This window comes from Sclerotinia sclerotiorum, genomic scaffold (assembly GCF_000146945.2).
Source record: "Sclerotinia sclerotiorum 1980 UF-70 scaffold_18 genomic scaffold, whole genome shotgun sequence".
Lineage (NCBI taxonomy): Eukaryota > Fungi > Ascomycota > Leotiomycetes > Helotiales > Sclerotiniaceae > Sclerotinia > Sclerotinia sclerotiorum.
The window spans coordinates 507,105-526,134 of record NW_001820818.1 but is presented as its reverse complement, the minus strand read 5'-3'; the positions used below and the strand labels follow the sequence as shown (position 1 = coordinate 526,134).

The following is a 19,030-nucleotide window of genomic DNA, read 5'->3' as shown; positions in this document are numbered from 1 at the left end:
AGAAAACACCAAAGTTTTACCGGCGTTTATCCGGAAGCAAAGCTCAAATCACATGCCGATAAGAATGCTTACCTAGTAGCTCGCAGCAATTTCAAGCTTTCGCAAAAAAAAGCTGGAGAACCTGATAAACTCCACTCCATAATTAACAAATATCTACTATCCCCTCATCAATAACATAACATCAGCAGATGTCCCGACTCGCCTGGTGGACAATGACAAAAGGAAAGGTTATGGAAGGCGTTTTCGGTATGATTATATCTTTTATCCGTACAATTGATATCAATAACTAATCAAATCCCACAGCCATTAATAAACCCACTGGTCGTTCTTCCGCTCAAATTGTTCGCGATCTTCAAACTCACTTTAATCCTTCCGAATTATTTGCACCATGGATCCAAATAGAAACCAGAGCTCGAGAAAAAGAACAACATAATCAAAGACAACGACGTAGGAAGTCAAATAAGAAAGTACAGGTCAAGATTGGTCATGGAGGAACCTTAGATCCATTGGCTACAGGAGTGCTCATTGCTGGTATTGGAAAAGGCACAAAAGAATTGGGGAATTTCCTTTTATGTACAAAGACTTATGAGACGATTGTATTATTTGGTGCCGCGACCGATACATATGATAAAGATGGAAAACTCCTGAAAAGAGCACCATATGAACATATCACCAGAGAAATGGTTGAACAGGGACTAGCTAAATACAGAGGAAAGTTTATGCAACTACCGCCATTATTTTCTGCTCTAAAGATGAACGGCAAACCTCTTTACGAATATGCGCGCGAAGGAAAGGAAATACCAAAAGAAATCGAGAGGAGATCAGTTGATGTTTCAGAACTGGAATTGTTAGAGTTCTATGAAGGTGACGAACATCAATGGAAAGCGCCAACTGAAGAAGCAGGGTATGCGGAAGTCAATGTTGCGGCTAAATTGTGGAAGCAGGAGAAAGCTGAACCGGCAACTAATGGAAAGGGCGTAGAGAATGAGAGAGCATTGGAGGATTTTGAGAGCAGAAAGAGGAAAATGGGTGATGATCAGGATGATTTAGTTGTGGAAAGGCCGGTAAAGAAAACCAAGGAAATGGTCGAGGAGGAAAAGGATGATGCGATGATGTCAGGTGGTCTTTCTTCCGATAAAACCCCCATGGAAGATCAACCTATTCTCTCCAAAGAAGGCGTTAAGAAAGGACCACCAGCAGCAAAGATTCGCATGACAGTATCATCTGGTTTTTATGTTCGATCATTATGCCATGACTTAGGCGCAGATTTAGGATCAGCTGGATTGATGTGTAGCTTGGTTAGGGTCAGACAAGGGCAATTTGAATTGGGAAAGAATGTTTTGGAGTATGATGAGCTGGAAAGGGGTGAGGGTGTATGGGGACCACAAGTTGAGAAATTTTTGGATGAGTGGAATGGAGAGACGGCTGTGAAGACGGTTCCAGAAACGGCTACCGAGCCACCTGTAGAAGAAACTCCTAAAGTGGAGATTGAAGTGAAGTCCGAGGCGGTCGAGGATATAAAAAAGGAGGTCGAGGGCAGAGAGGTTACAAATGAGGCTGAGGTGAAAGACGAGACGGTCGAAACGAAGGAAGAGAAGACCGGCGCATAGACGGTAAGACTTGTAGTTGGCTAATATTGCTAAGCAATCAAGGATTCTTGCTGCATAATTGGCCCCTTGTCAAGGCCGAGTCAGCGGCTAGTGGAATATATACTGACGTCGGCGCGGAAACTCAATCAATTGTATTATATGAGCATTTCAGAATAAAACGACCCTGATTAGCGACGGAGGCGTGCATACAAAATAATACCGCCATCAACAGATAATCTTACACCATTTCACATTCTAGATAGTTTTCAATGTAATAGTACACAACTCACTCACCCTCGATTTTTCATCCCCACACTCTACTCTTTCCCTCCCTTCTCATACAACCCCGCATACGTAGCCCTCAACCTCCCCATCAAATGTTCATCGGCTGTAATCCTCTCTCCATTTTTCCGTTCGATTTCTCCATTTGCTTCTCCGAATTCTCGTACGCGCTTGCTAGGGACGCTTTCTAAGATGGTGGTGCCGACCGGATGGCAGAAATAGGCTATGCTGTAGCGATCTGCTGTTTCTGGGGGGAGAGTAGATTTGGAAGTAGTTTTGGAAGTGGATTTGGGGAAGATAACTCGGTGGATCGTGGAGACGAGGAGGTTGTTGGTCCAGTGGGAGAGGAGGTCGCCTATGTTTACGACTGGGGGGAGGGGTGTCAGTGTTAGTTGGGTGGGGGAGGGGGTGGTAGAAAGGGCTGGTAAGGGAGTTGGCGTATGGAAGAGGATGGGGAAGAGAGATTGCGTGAGAAGAGTTTGGATTTAATTTGCGGTAAATTAGAACGGGGTTACTTACGGATTGGGGGAGAGGGGTCAGATTCGGTTGGGGGTGGTTGGATGGGGACTGGAGTCCATTTTGGCTCCGATGAAGAAGACGGAGGGAGGATCTCGAGACCGGGTTGTGAAGGTCGTTCTAAAGAGGGGAAAGTTAGGTTCAGCCAGGGTATAGAATGCAAGCCAAGGGGACGTAAACGTACGAAACAAAAGAGTAATAGATCCATAGTCCGAATGGGCACCAGCTCGGATATCAACATCGGGTTGGTAGTCAGAGTTTGGTGGTAAGGAAGGATAGTAGAGAAGTCGAAGAATGCATCCTGTTGGGCCGCCTCGGTGTCGAGAGGAGAACCATGTGGAACCACCAGCCCCAGGGTCAATCTATGGATGGTCAGTCAATGTTAAATGTCGTAAGGTGGAAATTAAGTACCTCAAGACCAATAGCGAATAAGGTAAGGAGTTTGAGACAAAGCTTGTGGCAGTAGAGTTGAAACTCGTTAAGCTCTGACTCGTGTGAAGATAATGACGGTGGAAGAGGCTGTTCGGCTTTTCCATCGACAAAATCGCCTAAATTGAATGCTCTAGGGGAGAGGAGTCAGTTATGGCATGCACGGAGGTATATTTGGAGGGAGATAGGCTACTCTTTGAAGTCTCCAACCTATAAATGTGTTAGCCTTAAAATCTCATAGTAATATTCAGGGGGAACAAACTCTTTGATTCTTCTCATCCAGTTTCTCTGTATGCATTCCAGACCATCCCCTATTCTATCCCTTCATCAGCTGTTATCCATGGCGGGGTATAGAATGATATCATATGACATACATTATCCGTGATTTTACATGGTTGTTTCTCTTCTATTGGAGATGAGAAGAACTTTCGAGACTATTCATGTTTTAGCTACGGATTATAAAGAAGGTCGAGGAAGTGATACCAATTCAAAGGTTCTGTCAATAGCATCGACAGGGATATCTTTCCCCAGATTTCTTATGTAAACGAAGCCAAAGGTTGCTGCAGCATCCACAAGTTGTTTGGCAACTTCTGCTTCAGGTACGGAGCCTGAGATATCTATAATTGGTATTTTCCCCTCATCTGTAGACGACATGATTCCTGAATCTTGGACAATTGTAAATGGGATGGTTTTTCTTTTCTCTTAAAACTCCCTTTAGGGTGGGATGAATGTTCTCATTTAATTTTACAAAACGAGTTCTGATAAGGAGAGCTTATCGTAGATTGCACGTGATGAATCCAGAAGATGGTGGCGGCTAGCGGCTCCGCTTAGTCATGTCACACCAAAATAGACATTCAGCCTTTTTATATGACAAGAAATCAATAGGATAGATATTATTTCGAGATAATTTCACTCGTGAGGTATTGAAGTGGTGTATTCAAGCATATAATCCTAGTTTGAGTAGATATAAAATGATAATATAATTTTAAATAACAATTTATATTTTGTTATTTTTGGAAAGTGTACCATAAACCGAACGGAGCCGCGCGAACGCTAATCCTTGAACCGATCTGCTTGGAGCTTGGACGGCTCCCGAACTGTGGTCTGAACTTCAAATCCAAATTATATTTTGAAAGTACATCCATCCTTCCACTACCCTGAGTCCTAGAGTACCTACTGTGCATCTATCACGTTCACTTCAATTCCTGAAATATAACACCCATCTCACTCCAATATATACCCTTCATTACCTTCTCACAGTTATTTCTAGCGTATATCCCCAATTTATACCGCAACTCGCCCTTTACAAGTCATTGGTCTCACAAACCGTCCAACGTTCCTTCCCGCAAACACCCCTCCAATATTGTTCAGACGGGCCACGATTACAACGATTTGGTGTCTTTCATTTTTGGAAGTGCTTAAGAGTCGAATCATACTTGGAAAGAATTAGTGAATAACTTTCAGTATTTAAATTTCAAGATGCCTCGTAAGTTCCATTTCCCTCTCGATTTTAACCATAACTACAACCACAACCATAATCGCAACTCAAATTCCAAATTTCACTTCCATATCCGCAAAATACTCCACCCTCGAAAAACAAAATGAATGACCGGCTGGAGGTCCCAAACGATTCAAATATGCAGGAAGTGATTACCCCCGCTGACTCGGTGGTGACCAATCCCTACGAGAATGACCAAGATCTGCCTTTTGCACCGGCGTCACTAGTCTCTGAGGATGGCTATGGATACGGTTACTTAAATCTTGATTCGCGGCATGAGACTGATTCGATATATGCAGTAAACACTGGCGACCCGTACGTTGAGGCTGGAGTAGTGTAAGATATCAAGTGCTCCGCAAGGAAATTCGCTGGCTAATCTGCGACAAACAGTTCTATGCCACTCTCTGATTTAGTAAATGCGAAAATTGGTGTTGAAGCTACAGCTTATCTCTCGAATCTTTTGAAAGGCACCGCCGATGAACCTTTACTTGCAGCTTTGGGTGGGCATCCCATGGCATTGAAAATACATATCGAGAACGATTTGGACAAATGGAAGGAGCATGAAATGGAACCACTTTTTGTATTTGAAGGTCAATCAATTGTTGGCAAGAAAGAAATGACGATGCGCAGTCTGAAGTCTGCTATATCCGAAACAGAACAAGCATGGGCATTGTACAACGACGGCAACCCTACAGATGCTGTCGCAGCTTTTCGCAAGGCTGGTGAGTGTTTGAATATTCAAGTAGTTTCTTCTACTAACTGAAAATAGGCGCCATCCAAATCACCGACCTATATCATATCCTACAAGAGGTGCTTGCTGCGAGAGGCTTAGAGTACATGACTGCTCCTTTCAGTGCTTGTGCTCAACTCGCAGCTCTCGATCGTCACGATGTACAATATATTGATGGAATCATGGGTTCTCAAGAACTACTTCTCTACGAAATTTGGGACGCTGTCATATTCCCGCCGAACTCGACAGATTGGGAGAACAAGGCTCTAAGAGGAGTTCTCAAATCTGAGTTACTCAAGAAGCTTAATGTCACATCAGACATGCTCTCCGATGCACTATTGATGACCGGAACATCATTCTTACCACCATTTCCACCACTCCAAGACCAAACTATCATCAGTCGTCAGCCTTATAACGTTGGTGATGCGATCAATCTACTTCGAACCTCGGAAAAGTCGGTTAGTGCGACTTGTGCAGCTTTCAGCGATATCTTGAATGTCCGTGATAGAGATTGGCTCGATAAGTACCGGAAGGCAAAGATGGGTATCAAGCATTGTGTTACCGTAGACACAGACGGAAACATTCATATCAGAGATTTCGATCACCTGACTGGCGACAATCATGAATACCTTGGTTTACAGCTGCCCGCAGAGTTATACTCTTATCTACAAAAGGATGTCATCGGTCCACGTCTCATGAATACCTTCAATTCTCTCGAATACCATGTTCTTCCAACTCTTGATGGGTTTGTGTCAGATGAATATCGAAAGTTGGTTACAGAATCTCTTTTACCACTCAGAGAAACTTTTGCAGCCCTAATTGCCCCTCGAATGCATCGTGGTTTTCTCTATAAAGATATCACTGTACGCCTCTGGTTTGACGATAACAACAAGCCAACTTTAGACCATAAACGCTTACAACCACAAACTAACAACTTAGTTGACTTGTGGGGTGTTAAGGATTCCGAATTAAAGAAAGTGGAGACCAAATCATTGAAAGCAGGAAAGATTTCTTTTGCTGCGATATCATTACTTGATAACAAGGATCTTCCTACCAAAACTATAGGTAAATCAAAGGCGACTGGTCTTTCCTCCAAGTCAGAAATTCTATCCAATTCATTATGGCGTCTACTTCATCTCAGAGGCTATGTCAATGACAAGCATGAGTTGACAAATTGGGGAAAGGCATTAGCCACTACTTTAAAAGCCATTCAACCTATTTCTGAGAAGTACCAGGATATTCACCTCATCGAGGAAGCAGCATTTATGGCATACGAGCTCATTCGTTTCCAGAATCTTCACACTCGTGACCGTCATCCTGAACTAATTGGGGGTCCATTGCGAGGTCCAGATGAAGATCCCCTCTCAACGCATTCTTATTAGTCGCTCTGCCTGTCTTCTTAAGATTAGACCTTTTCCTATCGGCTATACTGGTCCTTTGAGCAAGAATTTCCTTTCATATCATTCAATCATTAAATCTATTCGGGATGCAGATAGAGATCTTATTGAAGCAATTGTTGCATCGATGCTATTGAGTGGTCAAGTTATTCGGAATGTCAAAGAATATCAAGGTCTAGGTCGCAGGTACGTTTCTTCTCGTTTCTTCTGATTCTCATATTTTTAGCTACTCTCTGCTTTCCAATTAATCAACTCACTGACATTTCGAAAACAGTCTTCCATTCGATAATGATATAGATGTCGCCTTTGGAATAGCCGTCAAAACCTACTTAGATGACCGCATCAAACCCGACATATCTAAAGAGGAAAGGCAATTAATGAAGAATTCATATAGTTCCACATATCTTCCTCATGCAATTAATTTCGTAGAGGATCTTGATGTTGCTTTTGGTTTCTTTGATGCATTGCATAAGGGGGTAAAAACTTTATCAGATACAGAAATGAAGGATGCGGAGAAGAAGACATGGGATGATGCTAAGGCATATCTCGATTCGAGGAGATAAAATTGATGAAGGGAGGTTAGGCGGCAGTGATATTCTTCTTGGTTTGATGAGGTGTGGGGAGGAAGGAGATGATAGGCTACGTATATCATGACGGATAGGAATTTGGGAAATAAATATGATGATTAGGGAGGAATGATGAATGAATATAGCAGATGATAGTTAGGGCTGATAACCCATGACATGTTATGGAGGAGTACCTATCCCTATTGTAATGGGTATAGGCCTCATGGAGGAAAGGAAGAAGTAGATACAAGCCAAAAGAATACACAGTCGTCAAACTCATCTCTATCTATCTATTCATTCAAACTCTACTTTGATTCATATAAGATTATATCCTAGGCCTAAACGAAACCAAATCATACCAAATACCTATTAATGATTATTACATTATATTTTAATCATAATCTCAATGTCAATTATTTATCTCAACTCTATTATTATTATTATTATTATTATTATTATTATTATTTATTATTTATTAAAACCAAGAATATAATACAATACTTGTTTATATATTAATTCACTATATATTACACTCCCATTCTATTTTAGAGTATAAATATCCACCGCATCTAGGGAGTGAGTACATGGAATGGGATCCATGATTACATGTTTGTCAATAATGAAGGATCTGTACGGAGTACAACCTCTGAGGTAAGATCTTAAAATTTTAAATACCCCAGAATAAACTACAAGAACTTAGCTTTTCTTATAAAGGTCTACAAGGAAGTAGTTTCATGAAAGACAGGAAAGGAAAGAAAAAGCTTTACACATTGAATTATCTGCACTCTGCTTCATTTTGATTAAAATGAGGGGTATTTAAAATGGGTAGGTAAGAAGGTAATTGATATGAACGCTACGATTTGCCAAGGTATATATACCACTTGGAGTGGAGGGAATGAGAAGGACATAGTACACTAGTAGAGTAATTTGAAGTTGCCTGTGCAATCATCATGGAGAATTGCTTTGGTGAAAAGAAAGTCGAGCAACGAATAGTTGATAGAGTGTTTCTGAGGTGTGGTTGCATATAAATGATGGAATTTCAAAACTGGATACGGCATTGATGCTTATGTAAAAGATGTAATAGCACAGTTTGAAGATGTCTCAGAGATTATGTTATCAATCTTGAAGAACCGCTGAACTTGTATGTTGCTGTTTCAGCAAAATTAGTCAATGTAATTGAATGAGGTGATTGTAACAGTAGAATCGATCAATCCCATCCAAATACAGTGGTAAAACTTTAAATGACATTCAAGGTCAACTACCGTACGCGTGTCTCTGATGCTTGTGACGAAAACGATGTTGATCGCCTGACACGGGAATTTTTGTGCCTGTATTTTTGTCATGTATTTGGATTCGAAATATGAAAGACATGAAATAGGTGAACGTAATAAAGTAAATGAGCATTGGTAAGGCAGCTCACTTGATTACGAACTCTTCAAAATTTTTACACGGCAGCTATGAAATAAACAGCAAAAATTTGGAAAACAAAATAGACATGCATACAGATTACCATACAAAGCTCTAGCTCAGAAGTATGGAGGTAAAAACAATTACTTCGGCAATCAAAGACATAAAAGGAACGGCACCTAAACGGGAGACAATAAAGCTACCATGCAATGGATGATTCTGGAAAACTTGTAGCCAAACTAGAGGCTAAATCCATCAGCGCATGGGCTCATCAGAGAAAACTAAGAGCTGAAGATTGAGGTAAATACAATAGCAATAAGTCCAAGCCCAGTCATTTTGAATTAAGATTATATCAATTGCCCTGAGCTTCAAGGCAATAGTGGAAATGTTGGTGGGGACGGGGTTCATCAACACCCACCGTGTAAGGTGGATGCCTCTAACTGAATTGAAAAGATTGATAAAATGATTCTTGTAGCATGGACAAGAGATATACGAAGTAGAAGGTATGACCGCCTCCAAGCGATCAACTGGGGTCGTGATAGGGCGATTGGAAATAGGAATTGTAATTACGAGTACAGTGGCTCAACTTGTCGAACAGAAAAAGCGGCTGTGATAAGTGGGTAAACAATAATATGGCAGAGCAGAAATAAAGAATACGACGACAGAAAGCGCAGTTGGAGGAAGGAACGAAACCATAAAGAATGATGCAGCTTTTTCCTACAGAATTTGCAGCGAAATTTAGTTGCATCGCAGACAATGCCGCTATGTGTTAAACATCAATGCCATCAATCTGCTTCTAAAATCCGCTTTTGACAGGCCATTAAAGTCATGGATGACTTTCCAATCATGATGAATCTAGCTGTTCACCCGCCTCAAACCATAACCCTCAGCATAGATGAGCCGCGTTGTGAGAATTATGTCGTGCAGAAACAAGGGCAAGTGATGATTTGGACTTGCCGGTTCCACGGTAAATAGAAAAAAACAGTCCTTCCGTCCAATGTTGAATACCACCGACCAGGTTCACGGGTACCTGTATTGAGATGAAGCAGTTGAGTGAAAACTTAAATGAATGAATGTGGGTGTCTAGCTGAGGTGGAGTCCGAGATATGCATCACTCTTGCATCTCCAGAAATCTCCGAAATTTGGAGAAGTGATGAAAATAAATGAACAAACAGGTGAACTGTGCGAAAGCCACAAAAAAACAAAACGACACCTGCAGGATTTGAACCTGCGCGTCCGAAGACATAGCATATCTATTATCCTGTAGTAAGCTACAGGAATTCGAGTGCTACCCATTAACCACTCTGGCAAAGTGCCCTGATCGTCTTTGAATGATTCTTAAGTTGCCGTTCTAATATATATACTCCATTCAACAACGATTGGGAATGAAGTCCCTTAGCTCTCTTTACCCTTTCTGCTATATTTAAATTGATTCAATAAAATCTAGAATGAATATTATTGTGATAAAAATTGAAGCAAATTTCATAGCAAGTTCATGTCAAGCTTATGGCAGAAATAACCGGCTTTCATTGACTTGTCGGAATAAACAAACTCCGGGGTCTCAAAAAATTATCTACAGCGTCATTATTTCCGCCCCTCAGGTTCTTTCAAAATTAATATTGTAAGATTATTTCGCAATCTTCATAACACAACACCTCACCTAAGTTACCACGAGATTCTACTCAGATAGTGTCTCTTCCGTAACAATGTCTACGACCCAACCTTCTCAGTTCACTCAACCTGATCCTGCAAATCCACGAACTACTCCTCTTCTACACAATGCATCCCTCGCAGCCCTCATCGTTTGTCCACTCGTTATGAGTAAGTTCTCCAATTTATTCAATTGCAACTTTAGGTCACATCATTTTATCATGGGACCTTGTGTCTATCTGTAAGACAAATGATCGCCAATCGAATCCCATCTCTTAATAATATTGAACTAACCCCTCCACAGTGATACCACCCCGCAAAATGGACGTCTATACCTTCGCTCTCATGAGCACAACATTTATCGGTGGTAATCACTTAGCCTACGAATACACTGGTGTCTCAATGATGACTCGCATACAAAACCGAGTGACTTCTTTTTCAGGCACAGAATTGCCTGAAAAGGCAAAGGAAACTCAGAGAAGAATACGGGAAGCGCAGGAAAAGAAAAGGATGGAGGAGAGTGGAAAGTTTGTGGGAACGATGTTTAAATCTCAGGAAGGCGCAAAAGGCGAGGGAGTACTTGAAGCATTGGAGAAGAGAAGTGCTGGTCAACCAACGGTAGAGAATGTTCAAGGAAAGGGGAAAGAAAGTGTTTTGGAGAAAATATGGTTAGGTGGCGAGGGAAAAGACTGGAAGGAAAAGAGAGACCAGAAGGAGAAAGAAGCCTTGGAAGCGGGGAAAGGATATGGTGACTTGATTATGGAACAGATTTGGGAGGTATGGAATGGAGGAAAGAAGAAGATGGAAGAGGTAAAAGAGGTTGATGAGAAAGTGGTAGAAGGAAAGAAGAAATGAATGGACAGGCAGTGTGATTATACTTTCTGGGCGGAACGAGGGTTGTGTGAACACAAGCTGGACCGGGTAAGGCGTTAAAGGTGCAACAGGCGTCGATGTATATCTATCGGACACCGGGGTCTAAACTTTCTCGAAGAGAAGATAGGGAAAATTGGGCTTCTATCCACTCGGTTTTCTGGTCGACTTAGACGACAAAGTCTCTTCAAATCTGGCCATTTATATCAACTTCATTCTCTTTCGTCTCGCTTGCCTCTGAAATATTGTTGTTCGTCACAACACGGTGAGCAATTCTAGTATATTCCGAAGATTGAACCGACAATAGTCTATCGCATATTCTATATCCGGCACATCCCATGTTCATCCTCGACAATGAACGGATTTCACAAACGTTCAATGCAATTATTGCATGGAAGTACCACTAGTCTAACCACAGGGCGAAGCGTTGACGATCACCGCCATTGGATTACAAGCTTTACCTTGCGTTCGCACACGTTTGCGACAATTAGGAAAACTCGTATCACCCACAGATCCTCATGAATTAAACTTTAATTCTATCAATAACCTTACAAGGCACGTGTGCCCAAAGGAAATTCTTTTAAAATCCAAAGTTCGCACAGACATCGGAGCGGACTTAGGAAACTTTGCCTAGTACTTCCGTTTCACTCCATTGGGCTCTGACCATCATTTCTAAGCTTCAGTCCTCTACCACTTTCTTCATCACCAAACACCGAATGAAAGTGTTTTAATCTGGATGATACAGGTATTCGGATCTAAGTAGTTCCTTGAAAAGAGCTGGTTGTAAGTTTTCTACAACAAGCCAACTTGAACAACCAGCAGAGAACTACTCGATGAGGGGTGTTGTGATGACTGTGCTGATCTTCTCCATCCCTTATCCGAGAATAATTTTCTCCGTCTTTCATTTGATAGACACGGGAGTTTTTCAAGCTAAACCACGGGCCATGTGGTTTTGAGGGAAAGTTTCATGCGATAGTTCCGCATTCTTGTTTGCGAAATATAAGTACGTAAGGTCTGGCAACAGCCCTTGGCCTTAACAGTTCATAAACCAGTCAAAACTTACATGTGAATTTAATTTGTCATTCTTTCCCCAGCAGGCTGGCATTCTATTTCTATCATTCGTTCATCCTTTTCTTTTGTGCTTTCTTATCGTCATTCTTGGCTTTTAATACTTTATTGAATCTAGACAATATTTTCTAGAGTTGAATATAAACTTTCTTTACGCTATAGTCGAATTCAAATATATTAGGATTGTATCTATCTACAAGATGGTCAATCACAATTCAAGAGGCTTGGTGATGGACTTGGTGGATGCCGGTGTATATGAAAAGGATTTTGAGTTAGTTTGGGCAAACAAAAGAAATGTTGACGGAGGTGATGATGAACCTTCTTCTTCATATACTCCGTATACACCGGATGCATCTAGTGCTATAGATAAACCTATAACAAAACCAGAATCTACAGGTTGTTGCGACTCAACATCTACTGTAAGTTCTTGATTACTTCTCATCTCAACATTAACTTATGAAGTATTATAGACCCCAGAATTATCAACAGTAACACCAATGACTATTATAACAACAAGTGCAATTACCGCCACGTCATCTATTCCTACACAAACCTTTCAAGACGCCTCTGATAGGTCTACATTGATGTCTTCCATATCAAGTTCAACTTGTTTTCCTAGCAGTACATCCTCCATATCAACCCCAACCATGGACGCCCTAACCTCTTCTCCAACATCAACTTCAAAATTAAGCCCGAACACAACTATAACGAGCACAGCTACTAGTACTATGAATGCTACTACTCTTAGTGAAAATAACTCTACATTTTCCCCGCTCTCAGATACCCAAGGCACGTTCACGAAACATGAACATACATCTTCCACTCTGGCGGTGACTGTAAGTGTTACAGTCATTGTCAGTTTAATTGCGTTGGGTGTTGTAGCATTTCTTGTTAGGAGGACATTAAGGAAGCAAAGTAGGAGAAATGAGGAATTGGAGGAAAGGGGCGAGAAACCAAATACGGGGTTAGAAGCCTTTGTTACAGGAATGGGTATCAGGAAGAGCGAAAACGGAGGTAGTGGAGGAGATACCGAAGCGCCTCGGCCGGAGATGAAAAGGAATCCATCAGTTTCCACATCAGAAGTCGGAAACGAAGCAACACTGGATCGAGCGGAAATGGAAACTGTAAGGGCACGCTCAACTGTAAGTTCAGGATGGGGAGATGGACTATCTATTCATTCACTCGAATTGAACGAAAATGAACCAGTTCAAGGTTTAAGCATCCGTCCTCAAACTCGATCGCCTCCCAGTCGAAATGAATATGATAGCGACATAAATTCTTATTATGAGACATCGAAATACGGTCACGATCCCTTCGCCGATCCGGAACCTGAAATTGGGAATGTAAATGTGGTTCCGGGGTTTCAACCAATCAATTTACCAAATTTGGATTTCGACAGATATCGCGGTGATACAAATCCAACTTCTCCTGGAGATTTGACGAGAGATTATCTCCGGAATAAAAATGCAATATTGAGTGGGAGAAGGGAACCAAGTGTCACTAGTGAAACGGATATATTAGAAAGGCAACGGGAAATGGAGGGGGCAGATAGTGGTGAAATTACTGAACAGCCGAGGACAGGAAGATGGTCGAATCCTTTTACGGCGAGGGAAAAGAGGGGGACGAGAGCTTATGAGGAGATGGGTGGAGAGGAAAGGAGGGAAGGGAGGTGGAGGGATGCGAGGAGTTGGGTTAAGGGGCAGGTGGAGAGGGTTAAGGATAGGTGATTTAGGCTTTGATTGATTATTATTAAAGTGTGGTGGAAGTGGTTAATGTGAAGATAGATGTATGATTGGATGAGAGGATAGATTAGGGATGGGATGGGATGGATGGAATGGATGGGATGGATGGGATTCTATGATTTTGAATGTCCGAATGAAGAGGGGATATATGAGGATGAGGATGAGGATGAGGATAAGGATAAGGATGAGTATGAGGATGAGGATGAGGACTGGGACCTACTGTGTATACTTTGTATATATATATCTCAATAGAAATATTTTAATACCTGTTCATTTGTTCGAGTGGCTTTTTTTTCATTGTTTCGTTGCTTGCGTTGTGCGTAGTCTGCGTACTCTATCCACTAGTGATCTATATCATACACAACTTCTACAACATACCTAATATAAGAGTTCTCAATAGTAAAAAAATTAATTTCATAATCTCAGTCGTGGTGCTTGCCCCCCCGAGTTTAGCGGCCGCCGCATTAGGCAACGTGCGTGCACGAGCCAGACGCCGCTTTCAACATCTATAAGAATCGCACTCCCCTCTCTTCGATCTTCTGTCTCTTTAGTTCTCCTCCAACACCTCCTTGTTCGGTCATTCAGACTTGACTTGCGTTGTAAGTCCCTTCCCATACCGCCCCACTTCGAATCTCCACTTACATCGGTCTTGCCGCAGCTGAAAAACGTCGATGGCATTACCCATCAAATTACAAACCTCAATTTACTACCTTGAACTCGATGCCCTTTGGCTGTTATGATGACGATCAATCAACTGACTCGCATTCTACTGGCCGATTTACGAAGGAGACGGTAGTTCGGCTTTCCATTCTCACCGGCGCATTGTTGCGATCACTACAACAATCACTTCAGTAAGCCCAACTGCAGTACTCTTACCCTGGGGTCTGGTTGCTTTCACTGCAATTTGGCCAATCAAAGAAATGCCTCATTATAGCATGGGGTGCTCCTGCTGTCTCACTGCGCCATGGATAGCTTATGTGCTGAGGGAAGGATCATGGTAAGTTTCTGCACGGCGAAATGATGATGTGTGTAGTCTGTCTTGGACTGGGGCTGATTTGTAATGAGAGTAGCCCATATTTACCATACACTGCAATCTCCTGAGTATCGACGACGAAACGCTGGCGGTTCGAGGCCTGGGTCGCTCCATGGGTATCTACAAGGGGACAGGTCGTATGACCTCGGAACAATCTCTATTCGGGGCTGTGGTCATGTCAGAAGGATGGACCTCATATTGAGCTAGGAAGGATCGTTAGCTCAATATCCTGCTACTGACAGGATATTGTATTGGCGTCAGAGTGGATACACGATCATCTGGAGCTGCACAGTCTCGTTTCTACAAAGGGAAGGTTCTATTTACATACTGGACAGATCAGAAGGGGACATTGGAAATATGCACTCTGCCACCGAAGATCGCGAAATAACGCCGAGATTGCTCAATTGTGAACATACGGAATGGGAATCTACAAGATGGGCGCATTCTACACTGAGAATGCAAGGTTAATGACGTTAGCCCAGCGACTTTAGGGATGCGTCTTGCGCGAAGGGGTCTGTGTGGGGACCGAGGTGTTTGTATGTTGAGAGTGCGCGGAAGCTTGTAGAGGGCAGCTCTTCTAGCTATCAGAATCAAGCTACTATTGCGAATTCGACAAATATTGATTTCTCGGAATGGCAATCAAGCAAACAATTTTAATGGCACGAGCCAAAGTACACGCCGAGGCCCACGACAAAGTCCAATTTACCTTCTTACCCATTGCATCCCCCTCGACCATACTCTCGATAGCGCTGGTGATAAGGGGGCTTGTCTCGGTCTTTCCTGGCCCCTCACTACGCATTGCCCAATCGCAGAAATGCCTCACAATAATGATGTACCTGCTTGGTTGCTCGGCCGTGTTGCGAATCCCTTCAGCGTAAAGCAAAAGAATTTGGGCAAGCTTTCCGCATTACAAGACGAGTGATATGTGGTGTATGCCTTGGCTTGGGCTGATTTATGATGAGATAGACTGATCGCTATCATAGACCCTGCAGTCTATTGTGGACTTCAAACGGACGGCCAGAAGCTGCAAGCATTTGAACTGTATATTGGCGATCACAAGAGGCATGGCGGGAAATAGAAGTAGATTAGGGGCGCGATATACTTGATCCTTCTGCTGGAATATGGTTCGCTTGGAGCTATAGTCATTTCTGCAATGGGGCTATCCGCCGGTTATAACCCGCACGCAGGAGAGCTAAGAGTCGCTGGCTGGATGAGCGAGTGTATGAGATAAGGAGCGCTCGCGGGAAGTTGTAGAGAGTACGTTCTAGCGGGTACCCTGCTTGTAGGAGAAACGCATTTAAACTCTCTGTTTCCCTCATTCCTGCTTCCTTTTTCTTTATTTCTCATCAGAGCAGTTCGATTTACTTGTATTCTCTAGAGAGAGCAGAGAGCTTCCAAAATATTATCAATCACTTTTATATTCTCAAAATGACTTCTTTTGAACCCATTTATTATACCTATGTGCCCACTGCTCTGCGTTCCAGGAGGGCAACCACTCAGAAGCATAGCTCTCCCGCCGAGGAGCAGCATATTGTACCAGATCGAAGATTATTTGGCGATACTCAAAGATCAAATGATGGTAATGTTTCAAGCTCAGAACTTCAAGGTATGCATGCCCAAAATAAGATCCTAAGATATTCTTTTTCCCTACTAATAATGGTTAATGTTTTTCTATACAGAGAATAATAATACAGAAAACTTTGTCGATAATGACTACAATATCGATCTCCCTACATCATGTAGCATATCACAAATGAATACAGGAGAGGATTCAAGTTTGGAAAACAAAATTTGGGAGGATAAGATAGCTTCGCCAAGAATATATGATGGCGATTCTTCATCAATTGAGACAGTCCTTGATCCTCGTTTGTACCAGGAGACCTTGATAGAAGGATTACAAAAGGGTTATGACACTCAAGGTATGGATACTCTTGATTACGATAATAAAGCAATCTCCTGACTATATATAGATACTCTAATGCTGGAAGACAATAAATCAAATTCAGATGAGCAAGAGAATTTCTCAACGGGTGGCTCCCATTCTCCTTCTGTGGACTACTCAATCGAGCCATCGCATCCTTTGACTATTTGCGATCAAGATCAGAGCGATTCCAGCTACAGTGACCCTGAAGAGCTTGAGCATGGATCTTCACCATACTTCCTTCAGCAGCACAGGGACATAGCTGTAGGATCGATAAAGGAGGGGGGGAATAATGGGCAGCAGGGAGGTAGAAAGCGGCGACATCTTTCCGAAACTGGTAATGAGAGGGATGGCGAGAGCAATGACGATGCGCGACCTGCAAAACAACGAAGAACTCGCTCACTTCCTATCAACAACGAGCAAACCTCATCCCGACGTAATGGTGGAGAAGGTCGTCTCTTGCCGCGTCACATCACCAGTTCATCCTCCACTGCTCCATCTACCATGATCGACTCCTCCACATCGAACTTTGGTGGGCATTCACCAGCGATTAGCGATAGTAATCACTGCTATTCACTATCATCCCCTGTGAGCCCCATATGTGCAGAGCCGGCAATCACTACCGAGTATCGAGAATGGCCGTTTCAAGGTTTTCTAAAACGTACCATAATTGGGAACGATACCACATACACTCTCGAATTTCAGTTGCAACATGTACCGGAGCATCTGCATCTGCCTGTTATTGCAGAAGCATTAGGTGCTGATACATTTGCGCAGACCCAAAGCTCTTGCAGTATTCTACATTCTGAAGTACGTTCAGCAGGACCTAAAGGGAAGCGCGTTCGGTGGGAGGCAGATGAGCATGAGACGATAGTAAGGATGAAAAAGGACGGTTGTTCTTGGGAGGAAATTCATGACGCCCTCCCGCACAGGACGCAAGCAGCGATTCAGGTACAGTATTCTACAAAACTCAAAAAGTGATCACAACATAAAAGCAACTTTTTAATGGAATTTCTAATTGAGGGGGAACTTTTAAATTGTATAACATGAATGAGTACGATGTCAACCTCTACCACAACCTATTCTTCCTGCTTGACCATTCCTTTTATTGCAATCTCTACTCAACTTGGTGCTCAACTACCCAGGCTTGCCTACTCAGCCAACAAAGAAAGTATTCAAATCCTCTCTTCCTATCCCAATCCAAGCCCATTTTATTCCTCTCCACGTTGATTTGAATGTCTCAGCTCCCAAAGCCTAACAATACATTAGATAAGTGATAAATTAGGATTTTCCTACTATACCTTCTTCTTTCTGCCTTTGCCTCTGCCTTTTCTTTCAATCTCCTCTCTTCCTTTTTCCTTGCCTCATCTTCCCACTGGCGATTATATTGAAGATCACGTAATAGACTACCCGCATTTCCTTTGTTAGTACTTTTCTCCCACTCTGTCTCGTCAATCGTAGCTTGCTCCAAGTCGATAAGCACTATTCGATCTCCAACGTCCATAGCATTATCCAGTTTTGTATCTCCATGAATCACTCCATATACAGTCAAGGCTTTATAAACCTCTTCTAGTTTTCTTTCATACACCTCGTCCTCCCCGGGTTTTATAGTAAGATGAGCTAGTGTTTGACCAATAACTTCTGATAAGACCAAAGCAGGTGAACCATCGTATGTTGCTTCCCCATAATAATAAGGTAGGAACCTTCCTTGAAGAGATTTGAGTCGGTGATACATCAGTTTTTCATTCTCAAATTCTTTCTCCCAATCAGGTTTGCATTTTTTAAGGATAACAGTTGGCGGTAGAAACCATCCAGGACAAAAAGTTTTGAGATATGGATAGGAATTGAAAAGCCTCTCAAATATCGATCGAATGAACAGAATTGGGATGTAATCAAGAATTGACGACTTTCCAACCTTCAAACGGTAAACAGGTCGCCAAGGATCAATTCGTTCAGCGCTAGTTGCAACCACTAGTCTATGGCCCATACGGAATTCCTGAAAATATTAAAACTTGCTCAAAATGTATTGTGGAGGGAAAACCCAATCTTACTAATGGTCCTCGGATTTCATCAAGGTCAGCTGCAATCATATCGTCTGATGGAGCTGATGGTGAGGGTGGCGATGGAGGTAGAGAAGGTGACGATGGAGGTAGAGAAGGTGACGATGGAGGTAGAGAAGGTGACGGTTTATGATGGAATGCGGATACATTACAAGGCATGTATGAAAAATTTTCTTCCATGGTAAAGAACTGAGTGTAATGAATGAAGAATGTAAATTTGATTAAAGGATAGATGTTAATCAACAACAAATTCTGCTTTTCCACTTATTTGT

The 19,030-nt window shown here is 42.3% G+C and overlaps 9 protein-coding genes and 1 non-coding gene across 10 annotated transcripts; 7 read left to right on the top strand and 3 right to left on the bottom strand.

Moving 5' to 3' along the window:
* Nucleotides 1-212: 212 nt before the first annotated feature.
* Nucleotides 213-1,610, top strand: SS1G_11533 (hypothetical protein; the record flags this gene model as incomplete). The annotated part of the gene is made up of 2 exons (XM_001587490.1): nucleotides 213-246; nucleotides 304-1,610. 2 exons carry the CDS (start codon nucleotides 213-215, stop codon nucleotides 1,608-1,610), a joined length of 1,341 nt encoding a protein of 446 aa, XP_001587540.1.
* Nucleotides 1,611-1,906: 296 nt separating this feature from the next.
* On the bottom strand, nucleotides 1,907-3,470 carry SS1G_11532 (hypothetical protein; the record flags this gene model as incomplete). The annotated part of the gene is made up of 5 exons (XM_001587489.1): nucleotides 1,907-2,238; nucleotides 2,391-2,507; nucleotides 2,572-2,749; nucleotides 3,191-3,250; nucleotides 3,300-3,470. 5 exons carry the CDS (start codon nucleotides 3,468-3,470, stop codon nucleotides 1,907-1,909), a joined length of 858 nt encoding a protein of 285 aa, XP_001587539.1.
* Nucleotides 3,471-4,295: 825 nt separating this feature from the next.
* On the top strand, nucleotides 4,296-7,004 carry SS1G_11531 (hypothetical protein; the record flags this gene model as incomplete). The annotated part of the gene is made up of 6 exons (XM_001587488.1): nucleotides 4,296-4,302; nucleotides 4,614-4,650; nucleotides 4,705-5,036; nucleotides 5,084-6,349; nucleotides 6,537-6,627; nucleotides 6,716-7,004. The coding sequence occupies 6 exons, from the start codon at nucleotides 4,296-4,298 to the stop codon at nucleotides 7,002-7,004; spliced, it is 2,022 nt and encodes a 673-aa protein (XP_001587538.1).
* Nucleotides 7,005-7,957: 953 nt separating this feature from the next.
* Nucleotides 7,958-8,597, top strand: SS1G_11530 (predicted protein; the record flags this gene model as incomplete). The annotated part of the gene is made up of 3 exons (XM_001587487.1): nucleotides 7,958-8,019; nucleotides 8,104-8,148; nucleotides 8,513-8,597. The coding sequence occupies 3 exons, from the start codon at nucleotides 7,958-7,960 to the stop codon at nucleotides 8,595-8,597; spliced, it is 192 nt and encodes a 63-aa protein (XP_001587537.1).
* A 1,024-nt stretch (nucleotides 8,598-9,621) lies between these two features.
* On the bottom strand, nucleotides 9,622-9,731 carry SS1G_14655. Its single transcript has one exon. It is a non-coding gene; the product is annotated as a tRNA-Ser (tRNA).
* Nucleotides 9,732-10,120: 389 nt separating this feature from the next.
* SS1G_11529 (hypothetical protein) lies at nucleotides 10,121-10,919 on the top strand (the record flags this gene model as incomplete). Its single annotated transcript, XM_001587486.1, has 2 exons — nucleotides 10,121-10,235; nucleotides 10,369-10,919. The coding sequence occupies 2 exons, from the start codon at nucleotides 10,121-10,123 to the stop codon at nucleotides 10,917-10,919; spliced, it is 666 nt and encodes a 221-aa protein (XP_001587536.1).
* A 1,283-nt stretch (nucleotides 10,920-12,202) lies between these two features.
* SS1G_11528 (predicted protein) lies at nucleotides 12,203-13,729 on the top strand (the record flags this gene model as incomplete). Its single annotated transcript, XM_001587485.1, has 2 exons — nucleotides 12,203-12,421; nucleotides 12,473-13,729. 2 exons carry the CDS (start codon nucleotides 12,203-12,205, stop codon nucleotides 13,727-13,729), a joined length of 1,476 nt encoding a protein of 491 aa, XP_001587535.1.
* Nucleotides 13,730-14,708: 979 nt separating this feature from the next.
* On the top strand, nucleotides 14,709-15,699 carry SS1G_11527 (predicted protein; the record flags this gene model as incomplete). Its single annotated transcript, XM_001587484.1, has 3 exons — nucleotides 14,709-14,741; nucleotides 15,039-15,240; nucleotides 15,422-15,699. The coding sequence occupies 3 exons, from the start codon at nucleotides 14,709-14,711 to the stop codon at nucleotides 15,697-15,699; spliced, it is 513 nt and encodes a 170-aa protein (XP_001587534.1).
* Nucleotides 15,700-16,205: 506 nt separating this feature from the next.
* SS1G_11526 (predicted protein) lies at nucleotides 16,206-16,737 on the top strand (the record flags this gene model as incomplete). The annotated part of the gene is made up of 2 exons (XM_001587483.1): nucleotides 16,206-16,383; nucleotides 16,457-16,737. 2 exons carry the CDS (start codon nucleotides 16,206-16,208, stop codon nucleotides 16,735-16,737), a joined length of 459 nt encoding a protein of 152 aa, XP_001587533.1.
* A 441-nt stretch (nucleotides 16,738-17,178) lies between these two features.
* On the bottom strand, nucleotides 17,179-18,917 carry SS1G_11525 (predicted protein; the record flags this gene model as incomplete). Its single annotated transcript, XM_001587482.1, has 4 exons — nucleotides 17,179-17,225; nucleotides 17,364-17,434; nucleotides 18,000-18,694; nucleotides 18,750-18,917. 4 exons carry the CDS (start codon nucleotides 18,915-18,917, stop codon nucleotides 17,179-17,181), a joined length of 981 nt encoding a protein of 326 aa, XP_001587532.1.
* Nucleotides 18,918-19,030: the final 113 nt, after the last annotated feature.